Source organism: Takifugu rubripes, chromosome 22 (genome assembly GCF_901000725.2).
Source record: "Takifugu rubripes chromosome 22, fTakRub1.2, whole genome shotgun sequence".
NCBI classification, from domain to species: Eukaryota; Metazoa; Chordata; class Actinopteri; order Tetraodontiformes; family Tetraodontidae; genus Takifugu; species Takifugu rubripes.
The window spans coordinates 1,094,572-1,113,635 of NC_042306.1; the positions used below are offsets into that span (position 1 = coordinate 1,094,572).

At 49.5% G+C, this 19,064-nt stretch overlaps 1 protein-coding gene across 6 annotated transcripts in view; it reads right to left on the reverse strand.

Moving 5' to 3' along the window:
- The window catches only part of LOC101070252 (zinc finger protein 521), a 78,407-nt gene that overhangs the window by 55,804 nt on the left and 3,539 nt on the right, over window positions 1–19,064 (reverse strand). For 3 of the 6 annotated variants that reach the window (XM_029830983.1, XM_029830980.1, XM_029830982.1), the window contains exons 2-3: window positions 15,730–15,786; window positions 9,674–9,874 (exon numbers count right to left, since the gene is read on the reverse strand). In XM_029830983.1, the coding sequence (XP_029686843.1) occupies window positions 9,674–9,874; window positions 15,730–15,786 (258 nt within the window). The remainder of the gene's footprint in view (window positions 1–9,673; window positions 9,875–15,729; window positions 15,787–19,064) is intronic. The other 3 variants (XM_029830981.1, XM_029830985.1, XM_029830984.1) reach the window with 3 other exon arrangements.

The window sequence follows — 19,064 nt, forward strand, 5'->3', positions numbered from 1 at the left end:
CAGACGTGTCTGGGCAAAATCACTCCACACACGACAGCAGCAGAATACTGAGGAGCTACGGCAGGATGGAAGGAGGGAGGAGAGAAGGGAAGACAGGAGGAAGAGGAGAGGGGAAGAGCAATGGCAGACGGTCCAAAATATAAAGCTGCAGCAGGATATTACAGGCCGACAATGGCGGCAGAGTGGCATCAGAATCTACAGGAGAGGAGGGAGGCAAAGGTCGCGTTACCTCCAAACCAAAGTGAAACTTCAAAGGACAAAAGATGTGAGCCATGGGGGAGGGGGAACAAGCAGGGTGTGATTGGGGGTGAGGGGCTTGCTGGGATGAGTGGCTCTACCTTGAGGAGCCTGACTCTGCTTGACCAGGTGGGTGGTTGGCTGGGAAATAAATTGCAGAGGAAATTGGTGCAGATTACCAGGGCCACAAAGAGACATGGCCCTTTGGCCACAGGAAAGGATGGATAAATGGCAGGAGGAGTAAATGAACAGAGCGACAGAATGGGGAGATTGATGGCTGACCAGATGAACGATTCTGCCGGACAGTTGCCCCCAACCCTCCTGTCCTGAAAAACGAATCCATCACGGACGAAAAAAAAAATCAGAAAAAAAAAAATCATTCTTTTCCCAGAGCCGGGTCCCGTCCAAATAAGCTTCGCCTCCTCTCCATACACGCACCCACACACCTCCAAAAATGCTCACATGCACAAATCCAAGGCTATATTCTGACCTGCTTTCCCACAACAGGAGGGCAACTACAACAGGCACCATGCCAGGTAAACATCCTCCAGCCTTGTGCACTCGCTGCAGAGGGTAAAGCTCAAAGCTGGAAACACACTCCAAAATAGTCAATTATGTTTAGGAGCAGGAAGGCCTTCTTAGAATATATATTTCTCTTACTCGGCCCTCCTGCCGTCTTTGGAAATTTAGGAACTGTTAAAAAAAAAAGACAATTTGTGCTAGGTCTCATGCATACAAATGTCATAACATCAACCCCCAGAGGTGCAGAATCAAATGCATTAGGTTCCTCAAATTGAGAGGATTCACCTGTAGACTACTGAACGCCGTTTTGCCTTGGCTATCCTGCACACGTACTACACCCTGAGGCACTCCACCCAGGACCACAGACGGCTCCCCTGCCCGCCTTTCCTCTTCCCCTTTGGTTGAGACAGGCTCTTCGAGCGCTAGCATTCAACACAAACTGCTACCTTTGAGATGGGTGCGCGGAACAATGAAGGCCGAGGAGGAATATAAGAAAGATGGTCAAGAGAAGGAGCGGAGGAAAGGACCAGGTAGAGAAGCAAGGACACCGACGCTGTGTTCTGACAGAGAGATGACCTCTGGCCATCCCGAGGCATCTGGTTTATCTGCCTGCCTTGGTAAGCCACGCGCACACCTAATGACTCCAGCCTGGTCCGTGTCCCATAGGTTTTTTATCCCGGATTACGGATGGTGAATGACAATGGGCTGGTAAACTGCTGCGCCTCACGTCAGAGGGCTCATATCAGACAGATGATGAAAAAAAAAAAGAGCCAGAGGAGGGCAAGGTTCACTGGTCCAAAACTCGCACTGCTGTCAGGATTTATTCTTTCATTATTTTAATTTGGTTGCACCACAGATCTGTATGTAGCATAAAGAGCTCAAGTGAAACCCAGGAATCTAAACTTGACGTGATGTCAAGGGGAAATATCGGAATGTAGTTTAGACAGCAACTTCCCCCCTTTTCATATTCCATGGCGCTGCTGAACAGAGCTCAATGTACTTCTGTGGTGGAGATTAGTAATCATCTAGGGTCTTCATATTGATGGCCAGGCTCAGCTTGTTTGCATATTTACTGGCCTTAGAGCCCAGTTGCCCGAGGTGAGAAGCAAATTACATTTCTGCTTACCCCCACACGCACGACTCCCTCACACTTTCGATTTCTAGCCCTCATTTTCGCCCTTTTTTTGGTCCAACCTTGTTTCTCTTAACATGCTGATCAGTCATCTTGCAGTAAGCATCCTCTCCTGCCCTGGTTGCATCCGAATAGCGGTCTCATTTGGCTAACATCATCACAGCGTAATCTTGTTGAAGAGAGCAATCAGTTTACTTTGGAATTAGGCATTCCGTTGGCGGACCCGGGGAGAGGGCTGGCTCACAGGGTTTAAAGGATGCAAACGAAAGCATGCTCTCCAGAATACAGTCTTCAGCCTGATTGGGTGATAACAACCCACACAGGCTCCATGTGAGAGTAATGAACGGCCAATGGGAGGCCTGAATAATAATGCAATTGGATTAAAATCCAATCACACCATGGTTTTGTATGTTGACTTTGTTTGTGGGGTCTGGTCTCCAAACCAAGTAGACGATGAGAGAGATGCATCACGCTCTGAAAGGGCCACATTGTGTTGGAATATAAAGATTACCGCCGTGTTTACCACGTCCTGATCTTTCTCACGGTAGGACTCCGCTGATCGGACTCCTGCGTCTAGAGTCGTCTCGACATGACAATGAAGCAAATGCAAAGAGGGCGGCCCAGGTCTTCACCCTGGGAACGGCTACGGCACCAGAACTTTACCCGTTTATGGTGCAGACACGCGGCATTTTGGCTCACCCCGCAGTGCTCCACAGAACCCGGCTACTCTTTCACAGGCTAGAATTCTTTAGAGAGCCACTCTGATCAAATCAATTGACTCCTCCAGGATGATCGATCAGCCAAGCGGTTGCGGAGTGGAATAGATTAGGTGACCTTTTACATGCTCCCTCCCCATCCAACCATTACATTACGCACACCTACACAGAACATTAGCTCTGCTGGGCCCAGGCTTAGCTTGAGACTTTGGAAGCCTTAAACACCCCATCCTGCCCATAAAACCAAATTTATGAACTCACCTTCCAGTCTGCAAATGGCAGTTAGGAACAAATGTGTTACTTCACGTGATATTCGAGAGTCCGGGTTATTGTGGATGGCTTTACGCTCCATATCCTGAAATCTAGGAGTGGCTGCTCCGTGGAGCCCTATAGAAGCCCCCACCCAAACACTACCCCCTGGCCAACATCAACAACCCCTGGGAAGGTTGGAAAACAGAGGGAAACGTTGAGGCGGTGATAGTGTGTCCCCAAAGTTCCCCAACCACAGAGGCTCGCTGGATGCCGTCACAGCTGGCTCTGCTCGTCTGGGTTCGCTCCATGGAGCTAAGCCTGGGGGGAGGCATAAACCTGTCGCACTGGTCACTCTTTCCACCGCCCTCCATCTCCCTGCTTCCTTTCCTCCCATTACTCGGGAGTTTGGCAAAAGCCATCTAAGGAAAACGCCCCGTGGGGATCAATGTGCAGAACATTTCCATACAGACATGAGAATCCTCCAACAACCTTTTCTTCCTGGAATATTAACAAAGAAGGCTTGTAGATGGTTCGCTTGAACGTGTCCGTTGCCACCGTGTTGACCTCTTTTCTTTGTCTCAAACACACGTGACCTCCCGCTGACTCCAAGGGTAAACTAAGGAAACATCTGATACGCTGATGCAGGGTTAATTACAGACATTGTTGTTCGCTTTGTGGACTTTGCACAATTATTTCCCGACAATCAAAGCAGAGAGAAAGAACACTGGCAGTAATTATGATACTGAAAACTTGCTAGTGTGGATAAATACAGTATATAAAGCCAGTCATCCAAACCTTGCGGTCACAATGCAGGTCCAGAAAGTTTGCTTTAGGCCATTGTTGCCTTTTCTTGTGCCTAGTTATGTTTCTCTCTATCTGCTTCATCAATATTCTGGTGAGCAGTCCCACGTTTGAAAGAGGAAAAAAAGAAAATCATTTGAATTCCGGGGACCCAGAGGAGAGCGAGCAAAACCCAGAGGTAAGATCCAAGCTCGCTCTCCGTGCCCTTCCGTTGGCTGCCTACCTGGTAAACATCTCCACAAGCTTCTTGCTTTCAAAACACGTCAACCGGTGCCTATGTACTTTAGACTGGCCGGGCCAAGCAGGAATTGAGATTCTATTTGTTTTTTTTAAACTTTTTTCCCCGTCTCTCTTCCGAACCACTGCACATAACCTGTCTGGCATTAATGATGTTGTTAATAAAATGGAGCAGGTCTGTGGGTGGATTTGCCTGGCAGGCCTGGTGCCTGTCCTTCTCAGAGATAAGCCCACCGCTGGCCTTATCTACCTCCCACAGCCCCACCTAGCAGCACTGTGCACTGGACACACAACCAGTCAACTCATCACTGGCTAATTACCACCTCTGACTGCCTTACAAAACAGGCCTGGACCCACATCACTGCTGAAAACACCGACTCCTCTTCCATGACTCTCTCTCTCTATCATTTTCTACTACGCCTTTATCTTCCAGCCACCATCCTTTGTGTGTCTTTGTACATTTTACTCGTCTCCCCTGAATAGTTTTGTCATCGTCTCAGTCAACAGAACATCCCGAAAGTTCCGAGTTTCGCGATTGCATTTTCCATCCGTCACTGTGAACGGAATATGCAACAGCTACTTTGCGGGTGGTGGGGTAAATCCTATGTCTACCTTCCGGAGCATAACTATGAATTTTGAGAGGAGCTAATGTCATTTACGTTGCAGTTTCTCAGTGAGGGCTTATGCCATTTTTAAGCCGGAGTCGGTTCAGTCTCACAGCATCAGCAGGGCAGCTGAAGTCACTTGTGCTACAGAGGGAGGGAGCGGTTTCTTTTATTCAATTGTTTTCCACTTCCACGAGCGTGTGCCAGGGGGGAGGAAAGCGCCGGCTTAACACGCTCTGCAATTCAACACGGCCAGACGCAGTCCTATTAAGATTTAATGTGCCATTCTTCTGCTTATGCTGCTGTAAAAGACTTGCTGGCTGAGGAAGAGCGCGAACAAAGAGCAGGCAAAGCTAGGGCTACGGAGAGGCGGAAAAGAGCAGGGATCAACCGCTCCGCGCCCAGGTCGTCTCCTCGCACGACCGAACTCCAAAGTCCAAAGGCGCTACTTCGCGTAGGCGGCGACGACGGCGCCGTTTTCAATGACGGCGGGTGCAGCTGCCGTCACGTGAGGACCGGCGTTCGTCCCCGTCATCCCCGCTTTCGTGGCTACTTATTTAAGAAAGAGGTCAACCAGATGAAGGCGCAGCGTGTGTTTTGGCCTCTTGGGCAATAAATTATGTGTCGTCTAAAATGCAAAGTGCAGGCGCGCAGGTGCTGCACAGGCGCGTGTGTGCGAGCATGTGCATTAATATGTGCCCGGGCCCGTGTGTTTTTGCATGCCTAAGCAGATGACTGATTAAGCAAACAAATACATGGGAAACAGGCAGTGCCAGATGAAAGGCAACGCCAGTATAAAGAACCGCAGGGCCGTCCGTCGCCGTGGCGAGACGCACGCACAGAAACGCACGCCGCTCCGTCCCTATTTTGATTGTTTTCATGCAGAAAATGGAGCCATAGTCTGACAAAGACCAATAAATACTTTATACAGTGCATAATGTGTGCTGTGTGAAGCACAAGGGAGAGAGGAAAAAAGAGGGCGTCCTCAGGAGTGCATATGCTTTGAATTCCTAATGACACTCCTGTTAACGTTACTGGCACTGTTGCACAGAGAGGAAATGCACAGGGATGCTACACCATGGAGTCAAGCATCTACTTTAATAATCCCTTTCCCTTTCTTGTCTCTGCCCCACTCTCCCTATTTACAGTACCTATTTCTCTTTCGTGCTCACATAGAATAATGCCCCCCGCTCACGCGCGCAGACGCAGGAAAGGCGCAGGCCCAATTTTGAGAGCTCGCTCTAGCATGAGGTCTCTTTTCAGTGGCTGCGTTGTGCCAGAAGTAGCTATTCTCCCCTGACCGCCTCTCCTCCTTTCAAAGCCTTGTAATCAGTGTGCTGCGCTTTGTACCAGGATGTCGCAAGACGCCCCGGCATAAAAAAAAATAAATAAATAAAAAAAAAACAGCAGAATTTCTGATGAACGGCTCTGGCTCAGAGTTCGGCTAATCAGGTCTTGCTCGTGTCGCGCTCCTCTTATTCGAGGCCTTTTTGAAGCAAATAAGAAGAAGTCTTTGCAGTTTGGCACATTTTTCTTGGCAGCCGCGACGCAGCTGTTGGATCAATATACAAAGTTAGCGGGGGAAAAAAGCGGGACAACCAATAAGAGCCTTTTGGAAACTGTTAGAAAACACGAGCTGCCAGGAGTCTGTACATACTTGAGGGTATTACTGGATGTTTCCATGCTGCTGACCCAGAGACTTAAATGAATTCAAAGAGGAACGTTGTTGTTGGAGTGGACACGCAAAGTTAATTCATTTGTCCAAAATGGTTCCTGCTGCAAACGCAAACGTCACATTAGAAATGCGCCGAAACCGTTTCCCTCATACTTCCTTCCTGTACATTTTTCGGGGATCTTAATGTTTTTAGAGTATTAATATTTCACTCGTATTTTCCTCATAAATCTAAAATGTATTTTATTGAAGCCGAGTGCATTTTGCAACGTCTACAGGGAAGAGGAAATCTACATAATATAAATCCATATATGGCCCAGTTATCTCCCTCTCTCTGTTGCACCCTCTGATTGATTCCTTTATCTGAAGGAAGCAGAAGACATGCTCTGTTTGCTCGCACAGTGGCCGGCAGGAAAACAGAGAAAGACACTTATTAAAAAGGTCATCTCACAGAGGGTTAAAATAGCAGGGCACACGTCTCTCTAAGGGGAGCTGCCGTGCCCCTCCTCTAGTGAAGGACACAGGAAAAGGTGTTGCTCAAGGGACCCGCGATGAAGGAACGGCCACCAGGCTGGCGGCCCATGTGTCCGTTCTTCAGAGAGGGAGAATGGGGGAATGGTCGGTGGAAGAAGCAATCTCGTGTTGTTTTTTATTTACAGTGCGGGCTGGCTAGCAAACACGGGTCGAAATGAGCTAAGGAGCGAGATATTTCTTTGGTGAATAAGTCTGGAGCCATCTGACTGAAATCTCATATCTGGCATGTGAACGCGCGCCGCGCCAGCCGGGAACGGGAGTCGGACTACGGATACGTTTGTCTTCTCCGCGTCGGATGGGCAACGATGCGGCGGCTCGCAGACGAGGAAGTGAGACAAAGCATTTGTGAAGTGTTTTTGGAAAGAAACAGAAGTGCCTTTAGCCTCCCGTCTCCTCCCCAGGGCAGCCCAAAGCCCTGTCGGCAGGATGCTGATCCCCACACGGAAACCTGATCCGCAGCCATCCTGGAGCCGGAGGGGGGTGGGGGAGAGCTCTCCCCCCGCGGAGCCCCCTATACTTGTGTTCCAGAGTTAAAGGGGTGCTCTGGGGGAACATTCCTGCAGCCCTGCCCCAGCCAGCCTCCACTTCCAACTCTCAGGAGGAGCATTCTTCCAGCCCTGCCCTAGCCTTCACTCGGATCTCCAGGGGAGCATTCCTGAAGCCCTGCCCCAGCCCAAGACGGGCTCCCTGGGGACGCATTCCTTCAGCACTCTCTCCCTCTCTCCCCATCTCCCTTCTAGTCTCTCACTCCCTTTCTCAGATTCTCGCCTTCCTCTGCAGTCCAGCATTAGTGCAATCAATAGCACCGATCGCATCAGGGACACGAGGCAATCCATACCCATGTGCTCCCTTAGCGCACTGCAGTGGTCATGGCTTAAGTGCACGGAAAGGTGTTATACCTCCTCCAGACAGCGGGGAGACAATGGCTGCCATTGATCGCAGTGACATGTAACATCTCTCTCTTTCTCTGTGGCCGTCGGGTGTGGTCGACGCATCGCTCCCTTTTAGACTTTATTAAGGCTCTTTTGTCTCACTCGTGCTAAAACTTGGCTCCAAAGTGCAACAAAGGATGACCAAGAACAGGGTCTGGTAGCGGGTTCAGTTCTGGGACGGCAAGCGGTCGGGAAAAAGGCCGATCTTTCACGCATTGCAAGTTGATTACCAAAATAAAACAATGCAAATTGTGAAATATCGGGAGTTTTAGCAGGTGTTGGTGGTTGATTGGAAAATGGCTCTTATAAAGGATCCATCTGTGAGTAGAGACTTGATGTGAGGCAGATTAATTGGTCATGGATGTCTACATAATAAAACACACACACACACATGCGCGCACACACACACACACACACACACACACACACACACACAAGTACTTAGTATGCCATCTAGAAGTTTCTTTTCTCCCACTGTTTTTGAATACTAATCGAGTATTTCTGTAGAATCACAATACCCTGATGGCAATTACATTCTTTTGTTTGGTTTCCATGGGGGCTCTTATCCAAACTGGGCTTTTTTTTTCATCATTGAGCAATTAAGAGTTATTTGTCCGTAAGACTGACATTTATAAAAGCCAATTTTAATTATAGGGAGAGAGTGCAGATGAGTGAGCCATAACCCTGCTACAATGGTTCTCAACATCCAGGTCTGCCTGTGAATTGAATATAACTAATATTGATTATTTAGGAAAGAAAAAAAGATGCTTTGGTCTTATGTAGCAATAGAACTGTAACGCCATTTCAGGCGGCTCCATAATCTGAACTGATTGGACTCTATCGGGCGCCAAAAAGGCTAAAAAAGGTAACAGGAAATTCTTCACTTGCTTGTTGAGTGACTGTTAATATGAAAGTGAACAGAACATTGATTTTCACACCTTTAGTTGACAGAGCATCACGTTGAATTTGCACACACGAGCACACCCGAGACACATAAATGTAGAAAAGAAAAAAAGAAAAAAAGAAGCAGACCACCGTTACAATGAACACGCCTGCACTTCTGCTTAAATGAACACGAACGTGGCTGTGACACATCGCATGTATGCACAGTTGCATACACACAGTAACAAAAAAAAACAACCAAAGCCTGGGTCAGGAGGTTTAAAGTTAATGGAAAATCTTTGTAAAACTCGTGGGATATCTACCCTATAATTTGCGGTTTTGGCCATTGTGGATTGCAGAATATGAAATCCAACTGTGCCTGAATGTAAACAGAAAGGAGACTGCGCTGGCGTTCTCCGAGCACCACTTTCAAATGACTTGAATAAACAGAAGTTTCTGCGAAGCATCAGACACATAATGGGCCGTCGGTGTTCTGGTAAAAGATCTGACGGGACGCGGGACGTGTCCTAAACATCGGGGATAACTGTGTCAGATGGTGGTCCAGCAAGGGAGAACAGTGGAACCCTTTGGTTCACATCATTAGTTCTCTCTGCCACCTTGTCAAGGTATTTATAGCCCCGTTCATCCATCAACAGGTCAATGACACAGTCTGCCAATGGCATCCTTCTCCTTGGGTCCCTCTGTGCACGGCTGCTGCAGCGAGGTAGCACTGGGACAAGCCGAGGGACTTTCCTGGAGCACAGGATAGGTGGTCTGGTTACTGCTGGACCCAGTAGCTGCATGTGAAATGTTATTATGGTGGCATACAAAATGTGCTGAAATAGCCAAGGACAAAACCTCCAACACACTGAAGGCAGCCTGGAGTGACCCATTAAGGACACGTGGAGGCTGGTTTTTCCTCTCGCATCTGTAAAGTGGCGTGCAGCGCGGAAAAGTGTGTGTCTGCGCGTCTGTGCTGCTGGACGTCCACCAGAGAAACTGGCGGTGTGGTGTTGTGCTCCCCTCGGTGCGGTGTGCTAACACACGTAGCGTGGCGTTCTCTCTAGTGGAGGCGCCGAGCGAGAAGGAGCGCGAGAGAAGAGCTGAGTGGCAGAGTGGAGGGGAGGCTCGGTGGGCTGAACGTTGTTTACCTGTCAGCTGGCATTGATTAATCTTGTGTTCGGTGAGATCGCTCAGTGACTCGAACACCTGCCGGCAGCTGTCGCAGCTGTGCAGCGCGGGCTCCTCGTCCTCCTCCTCTCCCTCCTCTCCTTCCTCTGGAGAGAGCAGCCGCTTCCTCAGACGCCCGGTCTCACCATCCTCCGCCGCCCTCTCGAGGGTGCACTCTGGATCTGCCGAGCCACAGGAAATGACAGCACCACATAGTCAGAGGGGTGACCCGTGTGGCGAGGTAGCCCAGCTTCCTCTGGTTGACAATAAAATGGATTTCAAGACTGGAGGTTTAATAAAAACAATAATAAAAGCTGTAATAAAAATGCAGGTTCAATTTGGGCCTCTGTAACTAGAGCCCTCACGCCGTCACCGAAGTGCTGGGCAGGTGAGGGTGAGACAGGCACACAAGGATGTGGCACACGGCTCACGCGCACCTCGGTTATTGGAAATGGTTTTACCCCGTGTTTGCCCTGCCTCACCCAAGCAAAGCTTCCAGTATATGAAACTAGACTGATGGGAATATCTGCAGCTAATAAATCCTGGATTGCAGTTTTGGTTTGACCAGAGAAATATGAAATTCCACCAGCGGTGCGGGATTGTATCGCTGCCCGTCCTCCCTGGGAGACGAGCCTGCGCCATGTGACGCGGACATGTGGGCAACGGCTGGAGGCGCACGGGGCAGAGCGCAGGAAAACACACAAGAATGAGGCTGGTGCGTGTTGGGCTGTCGTCACGACACACTTCCCTAAATTATTCAGCCTTGCTCGCAGGCAGCCGCGGGTCGCGCACATCAATATTCTTCAATCCATCTGCAGTTTTGTCTCTGGCTGGCTTTGTGCTGCAGCAGCACCGGGGTGGGCGACTATAAACTTAACTATGACCCCCCCGCCCCCCCCTTTCAAACAAATACTAATCCAATCTGGATTTTCATATTAGGACATGAATCACATCTCACATGGCGTCGCGCTCATCTGAACAGCTTCATCCAGAGAAAACCTGGCCGGCGACAGCGTCTTATAAATAGTCCGCTTCGCCTGCAGCATTCTTTTTTTTTTTTCTTTTCCGTGCTGTGACCATAACCATCTGGAATAAAAGCCATATTTAAAATCAAACAATCATATCACCCCCGTGAAGGCTTCACAGGGGAGAAGAGCCCTCTCACTCCACTGGCAGCCATTTTAAGTGTTCCTCAGCTTGTCCTGAAGCTCCACAGGGTAGTGTTAGTCTGCCTTTTTCCTCCTTTCTTTCTTTGCCTTGCACACATTTAACAGTGCCTGAGGACAAAGGAGTGTGTGGAACTGATGAGCACAGGTGTGGGTGTGTATATGCGCGCGTATGTACACACGGGCAGCCATTTTAAGTCCTCCGTCGGTAGGGTGCTCTCCGTAATTCCTTAAGGTAAGGCATTCCAGAACTCATCAAGGCCACCCAGGATTTTTTCGTTTCTTCCCCCCCCACTTTGGAGCCAAGTATTGATGTAACATCACACCCTCCATTGTCCTTCCCCCTTGGCGACGGAGGCTCTCGGAACATGCCCTCTAAAAATATCAGCACTGCGGTCCCTGGTGGGACCTTGCAGAAGAGAACAGAAGGTATTTCAAGAAAATGAAAATCCCAAACCAATCCTCACAGATGCAGGCCTCTCTCGCTCTGGGGGAAACACTTCTGACTGAGGCCCAAAACCACACACTATACAGTAGACTGACGATCCAGACGCGCACGCACGCACAGTGCACAACCAGACGTGAATATTTGCCCGTGAAGCAGGTTCGGGCTGTTGTCCAAAGGCCTTTATGAATCATTAATCTCTCTAAAATTACCGCTCAGTCCTGTCGCAGAACACAACTGATGGCTGCGTTTAATTAACGTTACACTTTCAACGAAGCCTTTCGCGGCTCTGGCCCGGGTCGACCCACCTGGTCGAGCCGAGCGACCTACGACGACGGGTGAGCTGCTAACATTTGGGGACTGGCTGCGTGGGGGGTGGGGGTAGGGTTGACACGGCAAGGTCACGTCCAACCCTGGGATTAAAACAGCACGTCAATACTGAGGTTTCTGTGCCTGTGGGCCTCATACAGTAATCCATCAGATCAGGACATCCTCTTCTACCAGCCTCTACAGGCCGGACAGCAGATCAATACCAGCAGGCTTGGAGATCCTGACAATCACGTGTGGAATATGGGATAAGATTTGTGGCATAGGGGGAATTTTTAACCAGGCCTAACACACTTGTTAATTTCCGCATGGGTCCGGAAGTCCCGGCGGGGAGGGCGTGCACATCGACTGGTGTCGATCCTCGTTCTGATAGGGTCAGCGTGAACCGGGATGAGCGGCGCAATGATAAATGACGATTGAAATAACTCATTAGGGGGACGTCGACCGATCTGGATGAAACATTTTTAAGCGTTTTGCGGGGGAATTTTTTGGTGCCAGCGCATCAGTAATCACCTTAAAAAAGTTTTAAAAAATGGCAACGGTGATTGACATCCTACCAGCCGTGCATTACGGGAGTCCTGAGTACATCCATCAAACTGTACACTCTTGTCTGCCATGTCTCTTATGGAGCCTTGTGACATTTATCATGCCACAACTTTCATCTTGCGAGTCCCTTGGACCCCCCACCCTTATATTATTGAATAGTTCTACTCTTAAATATTCATAACCTTTTAATTGATATTCTTTTCTAGGCTCTATCGGCCCCACCAGGGACCCGTGGTCCCCGGCAAGGAAGCCCACACTGGTATCCCCACTGCCTGGGCCACACACTGAGGCAGGTGGAGACGCTGAGGTGGGGTGGGGCGGAAAACCCGGAAAAGTGAAAGGCTGAAGTGGGAAAGAGGCCGAGCTTGAGGGCTTGAGCAGAAGAATAGAGAACTCAACTCTCGCTGCGAATCCTGAGGATTTACGCCCAACCCGACCGTTAAATAAGACGCTGAGAGCCAAGGACGAGGAAAAGTTGCTGTTGAGTACAGCGCCATTTATAGAAAGCAACATGTGCTGGATGGCTGGATTTTAAACTAAAAAGCGGTCGACTCGAGCCCCCAAACCCTGAGTGAACCCACTGAGGGCTGCGTGGCGGCTGCCTGTAGATACAGCACGTCTGGCTCTGTCAGGCTCTGGCCCGCGTCTGTCTTTCTGCAATAAAAAGACCTCAGCGTCGGAAACATCATTACGAGCTCACCCAGCTCCCCGCCATTTCCCAGAGATCCTGATCCTATGATGCCCCCCCTCCCCTGCAACCCTCCCTATAACCACCCACCCCCGAGTTCGAATTAAGAATTTATTTTAACCAGCGAGCAGCTTCTGTCGACACATGTCGACGGGCCTGATCAAAGGTGAGCGAGCTCTTTATCAGAGTGAGGGAGGCTGTCAGAAATGGGGGGACATTAAGATTGAATAACCTTCACACAGTTGCCGGCACCTCATTATTTAAAAATCTAAAACTTTCACCGAGCTGGCGCCATATATAGGTCGCACTACATCCTAATGCCACATGTGCCTTCGAGTGTATCCTCCTCTGCGTGGTTGGGATTTGGGGCCCTCCGCCGATGCCCCGTCATTAAAGAGAAGTCATGATCCAACGACGAGGCTGTGAGCGCCACACTTGCCAGATTGTTAACGATTGTCAAGAATTAGCACGGGGTGGGGGGGGGGGGGGGGGGGGGGACGGGCCCCCGTGTTCCTATAGCTAGCGGATGGGATTGGACCTATTCGCTTCTGGTCCCCGTTATTAAGGACTAATTGGGGTTTAGTCGTTTGATAAGCTGAAGTTTGTCAACTGCCGTCTCTGGTGAAAATAGTGGTTCTCGCCTCGTTATACAAGGTGCAGTAAAAATGTTGCGTGATTAAAAATTTATGTTGCGTGGCGAGATTAAAAAAAAAAAAGGCGCGCAACACGGAGATGGAAGAGGGACCAAACAATTACGGAGGAGCGTGTGCAGGCGGCGGGAAAAACAGAGCGCGACATGAAGGAAGGCGCGCACGTGAGCGCAGGTACAAAGACGCCGCCAGCCGCCTTTAAAAAAGTACAATGAGAAAAGAACGTGCACGGGAGAACGGAAATCAAAGCAGCAGAAGAAGAATCAACAACAGAACACAGCAGAGGTTCCCTCCCTCCCTCCCCCCGCTCACTCGCTCTCTTAAGGGGAGTGATCCTATTGAACGGAGCGCCTTGCTATGCTATTAGCGCGGTAAATCTTCTAAAGAAATAAATAACAGACGCTGCGATTTTCGGAAGCAGCGGCAGCGAGCGGCGCTGATCTATATGCGGCTTCTGCCTGGGCCAGAGCTGAGTCAGGGGCGCCACCCGGCCACACAAGACCTGCACTGGCCCGGGTCCACGCCAGTTTTTGACAGAGAACACCGGCCTTTTCTCAAAGAGCACAATCCCACCGTGACACAGCGGAGAGCACAAGAAAAAGGGGATGTATATATAAGGGAGAAGAAAAGGCACGGAGCATGTGGTTATAATTACACACAGGCAGCAGATCTTAAGGCTCGACAGTCTGAGTGTAAAAAAGCACGCGGCCTCATTAAATCTCAGATATCCCACTGTTCCTGCCCTTCTATGCTACACATAATACTGTCTATCTTTTAGAGAGCCTCTTTTGTTGGAATCTCTCCTTGGCTATTGCCACATATCAAACATGAATGAGGGCCAGGATGCAGAGTCTGAAGCATGATTGCAGGGTTACCGAGGAGCACGACTGGGGGTCCGCTTATGAGGCAGAGCTTGACGTTATGTCTGATTAACCCCTTAGCTTTGCAGGAGTGCGGCGCCTTTTGTGTCTGTGTCTGTCAAACGCGTGAAAGGCGAGCGAGCTTTTCCACCGCCTTTCAGCTCCGACGACGCGCGGGGCATGTTTGGGCCAGGACGCCGGCCGAGAAAAGGCTTTGGAACACGGGAGGTGCTACCCGGCTCCGGAGACATTTGCTGAGCTTTTTCCAGCTGCCCAGGCACAAACGGCATTATTCCCTTTGACCATTCATCAAGCAGCAGCCTGAGAGGGGGGTTAAAAAACAAATCAGTCAGATGAAGTCAAATGAGGAAAGTGAGAAATTAATTTGAGCGCCCCCCTGATTTCTCCACAGGCAGACATCGATCATGTGGCGGCCGTCTCCTCTCACTCCAGAGATAAAGGTGGCGGAGGGACGGGGGAGAGGGGCGCTCCGTGTGTCTGAGGGGGTCGTTGTAATCAGCCACAGTCATTAGCTCTACCTCGGCTCTGGATGATAGGCGGTCTCGGAGGTAAGTCTGCCTTTTATGCCCAGTCCTCCGTCCCTTAAGCTGAGGCGAGAGGGGCTAAAAACGCCGTGTCGCCCTGCAGCACCACACACCGACGCCTCCTGACGCGCACGGCGGCAGCAGACGCGCGTTTGTCCAGCAGCGCAGCATGCGCTTCATCACATACCGAGGGGTTAATTGTGATTCAAGCCATTAAGTAACAACACAATAGCCTTCATACGAGCGAGGGCTAATAACGCAGCCCAGGTGTGCCCACGGTCCCCAGCCTGCTGGGCAAACGCATCTACAGTGGGTTTAAAATAACCACACCTGAGACTTAACCTTTAGCAGAGACAAATGAAATGAAAATATACGGCGTGGTGCATCGGTAGCAGGCTTCATTCATAGGGGGCTTTCTGCTAGCCTGACCTGAATTACTGCTCTGTTCCTGGAGGGCCACAGTGAATGGCACACGTGGAGACAGGGAACATTCATCTGGGTAGCGCTATGCTACATCATACAGAGGCTCTGGAAATAAACAGTCTGGAAAAGGCTGAACACAAGCGCACCTGCATGAGCCCAACACCACACACACACACACACCTACACACACGAGCGCGGAGGAATCTCCGAAAAAGCACATGCAACCGTGCATTTCTGTGAATTAAAACTGGAGAAACTAAATGAGAAGAACAATGTGTTCGCTTCAAAAACCCAAAAGCGATTCGACAGACATGCATATACGTGCAACCACTTCACAAAAAAAAAGTTTAAAAAAAAAAAGAGGTAAAATACGAAATGGAGCATTACCGCTTGGAATGGCAGTCTGCCCGGGACTGTGCTGGTCCTCTGTCACATTGTCTTCTACTGCCAGAAAAGGAGAAGGGGAGAAGGGGGGGAAGAGGGGGGGGGGGGAGAAATGGTTAACGGTGAAAAACAAGTCAGACACATTGAAATTTCCTTCTTTTTTATTATTTACTATTGAGATTTTTTTTTCCCGTTTGGAAACTCTGGGATTTCAGAGGAGATTTCAGCAGCTTTCGACAGCTCAACCTGTGGTTTGGGATCCGCACAAGCCTTTCATATGTATGAGTTTTGGCAACAAGGCAAACAACCACCCACGTAAATAACATATTGCACTGGGTAATGACTTGATGAATTATGAAGGTCTCCCATGAAAGGGACTTCCAACATCAACAGTGACCAAATAAGAACCACCTTGATGACTCGGTGAGGCGCTGCAGAGCGCCTTGGTCTCCTAAATTAGTAGATTTGTAGACTCCAGCATAAATACCAGCCTTCACCAAACTGGGAGTCAAATGTAAATGTGAGAAGTCACACCTATGAAATATAGATTCCTGGAGGTGTCGCTGGAGCCAAAGAAAATCCACCAAGGACTTTTGCTCCGAAGACGGAACAGCGACACCTCTGCGGTCGCACGAATCTTCTCGTTGGGGACTCGAGTTTAACCGCTTTTGACTTCCTGACAACAGCACTTTTATGAACATGACTTCTGTATTGTGTATACATATATATACACACACATACATATATATATAGACTCACATAAGTGTGAGGAACCTTTTACGCCGAAGCCTTTGTGGAACTGCTAAGAGTTCCTTCTGGCATGTCAAGCACATGAAATGAAATGGATTTTAACAGCGGGAAGAGAACAAAAGCGTCTCCCACCTGTTTCATGCAAAATGAGGGCCTCGCTGAGGACTTCTTACGCCTCGGCGTTGCACCCCTGCAGTTGAAATGCATTCTCCATTATGTCTTTTCTTTCTAGCCTTTCATTTTTCCAGGCAAAGGAGGAAAGGGGGAGTCTGACAGGACCTCCCAGTAGGGGAGTGTGGCAGCGACTGCCAAAGCGGAATCTGGCGGACTTTTAAAATCGCACGAAATATCCTGTACTTTGCATAATTAAGGCAGGATCCTACGGTGGCGGGAGTCTTTCCCTCAGGGGGAGCGCGAGTCAGTGTCAAGTAGGGTGTCAATCCTCGGCGAAAAAGCAAGGCGGAGAGAGTTGAGCGGGTTTTGTGAAAGAGCAAATGACGGAGCGACTGTCAGGCCTCGTCCGGCCAAATCCGGGCCGCAAAAGACGTCCTGGGGGGCTTTTAACTCGGGACAGATGTCTCTGTTCCCTTCAAAAGCAAGAAATGCGTCCCCGAGTAGCACTTTTAACTGATCTGCGCTAAAATCGTGGGCAAACAAATATTTACAGGTCGCGCAATTAATTAGCGCGTTCAATTAAAAGCGACAGCGCAGACTCCACGGTGGACACGGTGGACGTGTCCACGTCCCCGGGAGCTGCCAAAAAGAACTGGAGTAGCCAACTCAGAAAACTTGTACAGCTAAAAGAGGCCTTAGTGACTGACGCCATGAGATTTTAATGAGTTTTTCCAGCACTGTTGAGCGCCTCGCTACCACGATCATTTAAATGGACTCGGGATAGGGGGTCTTAATATATCCCCCATGGTTCTATCAGAGGCTGTTGGTGGGAGCGGGCGCTTTTTTTCTGTGTTTCTGATTACCGTCCCTGTTGGTGAGACGCAGGGAGTTCAGGCAGAAAATTCTATTCCACAATGCTGCGAGAACTTAAACATTACCGCAGCGATTTGTCACCACGGTGAACTTATTAAAAGTTTTTCGTCATTCCGAGTCAACGCCTTCCATCACGGCGCAAATTCTCTCCTCATTCGTCTGCTCCGTAATTAATAGGCGTCCAGGAGCGGGCGGACGGGGCGGGCTGACGGGTAAGGGCAACCTCCAGCAAGGGTTGCAGAGATCCATCAGCACCGAGCGCGCAAATACAAACAGCCGGACATTTTTAATTAATGCGCTCTGCAGCTCATGATCGCCCCATAATGAGTACAACTTTAACAGAACGGAGCTCCGTGGACGCCGTTGTTAATTCATCACCGCTATCAGTTAATTAATGTTTGACAAGGTACCATGTATCACTCAGTCAGTGACAAACTGTAATCGTGCTGCTAGCTTTTGTTGATCCAATAAGAGACACACATGGGACCGATCCAGCGCCGCTCCTTTGATTTTCAAATCGCAGAGCAGAGGGGGGGGGGGGGGGGGGGTAAAAAAAATAACATAATCCCACAACAAGTGGCGTTAAAGGCCAGTAATTAACACGCCGGCCACACGCGTGACGGAACAATTAAATAAATAAAGCAGAGGCGGAGGAGCGCATGCACGGCCGGCGACGCGTCACACCTGCGTGAACCGGCGCTCCAACGTGCAGGGATGGTTAAAAACAAAACACAAAAACAACAAGCATTTCTCTTCTGAACGCGCCCGCTCCTAAAAACAGCGCCTTTTTTTTTGGGTCGCTTTCCCTCGTTTGTGTGCACGAGAAGCTCGCAGCGTTCCTCCAACATGGAGGGAAAAAACCCGAGTGTGTTCTTAGATGTTCATGACTCATCTGCTTGGTTACAGCCAGCTCGGGCGATACAGTGCTGAACACAATGGCTGTGTAATCCGCCCTGACTGACCGCGAAGGAGACGCTCGCCACAGGGACTACAACTCAATTTAGCTGGGGTCAAGAGGTCAACCCTCCTCAATTAGGCCCGGGAAGGGAGGGAGGAGGACACACACGGCACATGAATAACTTTCTTAATGAGCATTATTTGAACTGGTGATTAGTGTCATAAATAATTTGCAAAAGAAGAGTATGCTAATCAGTTTGCGTAATATTTGTAATCCCTCCCCTATCACCCTGACCTGTGTTGGAATTCATGAAAATGTTGATGAAAAATGTTGTGAACCAACAACCTCGAGGTGTAATTGTTATAATTTATCTGACAAAACCCAAAAATCTATTTAGAAAGGAGAGACCCACAGGAGGCGGCGGCGGCGGCGGCGGGCTAAAGAAAAAAATCAAAAAAAAAAAAATCAATCGTCAATCAGAACCCCTCCTCCGAGTGGCAGACAACCCACGACAACAGCAGAGACACATGGCGCGGAGTACGCCGAGATATCGGCCAGCTCCCGCGACACCCAGCCCAGCACGCCGAGGCGCACGTCAAGAGCACTGACAGCCGCGCTAATGGGATTTTTCCGCCGCGCCGTCACAAGTTCGGTTAATGATAATACAACCATATTTTTGTGTCACATTACGAGGGCGTTAATG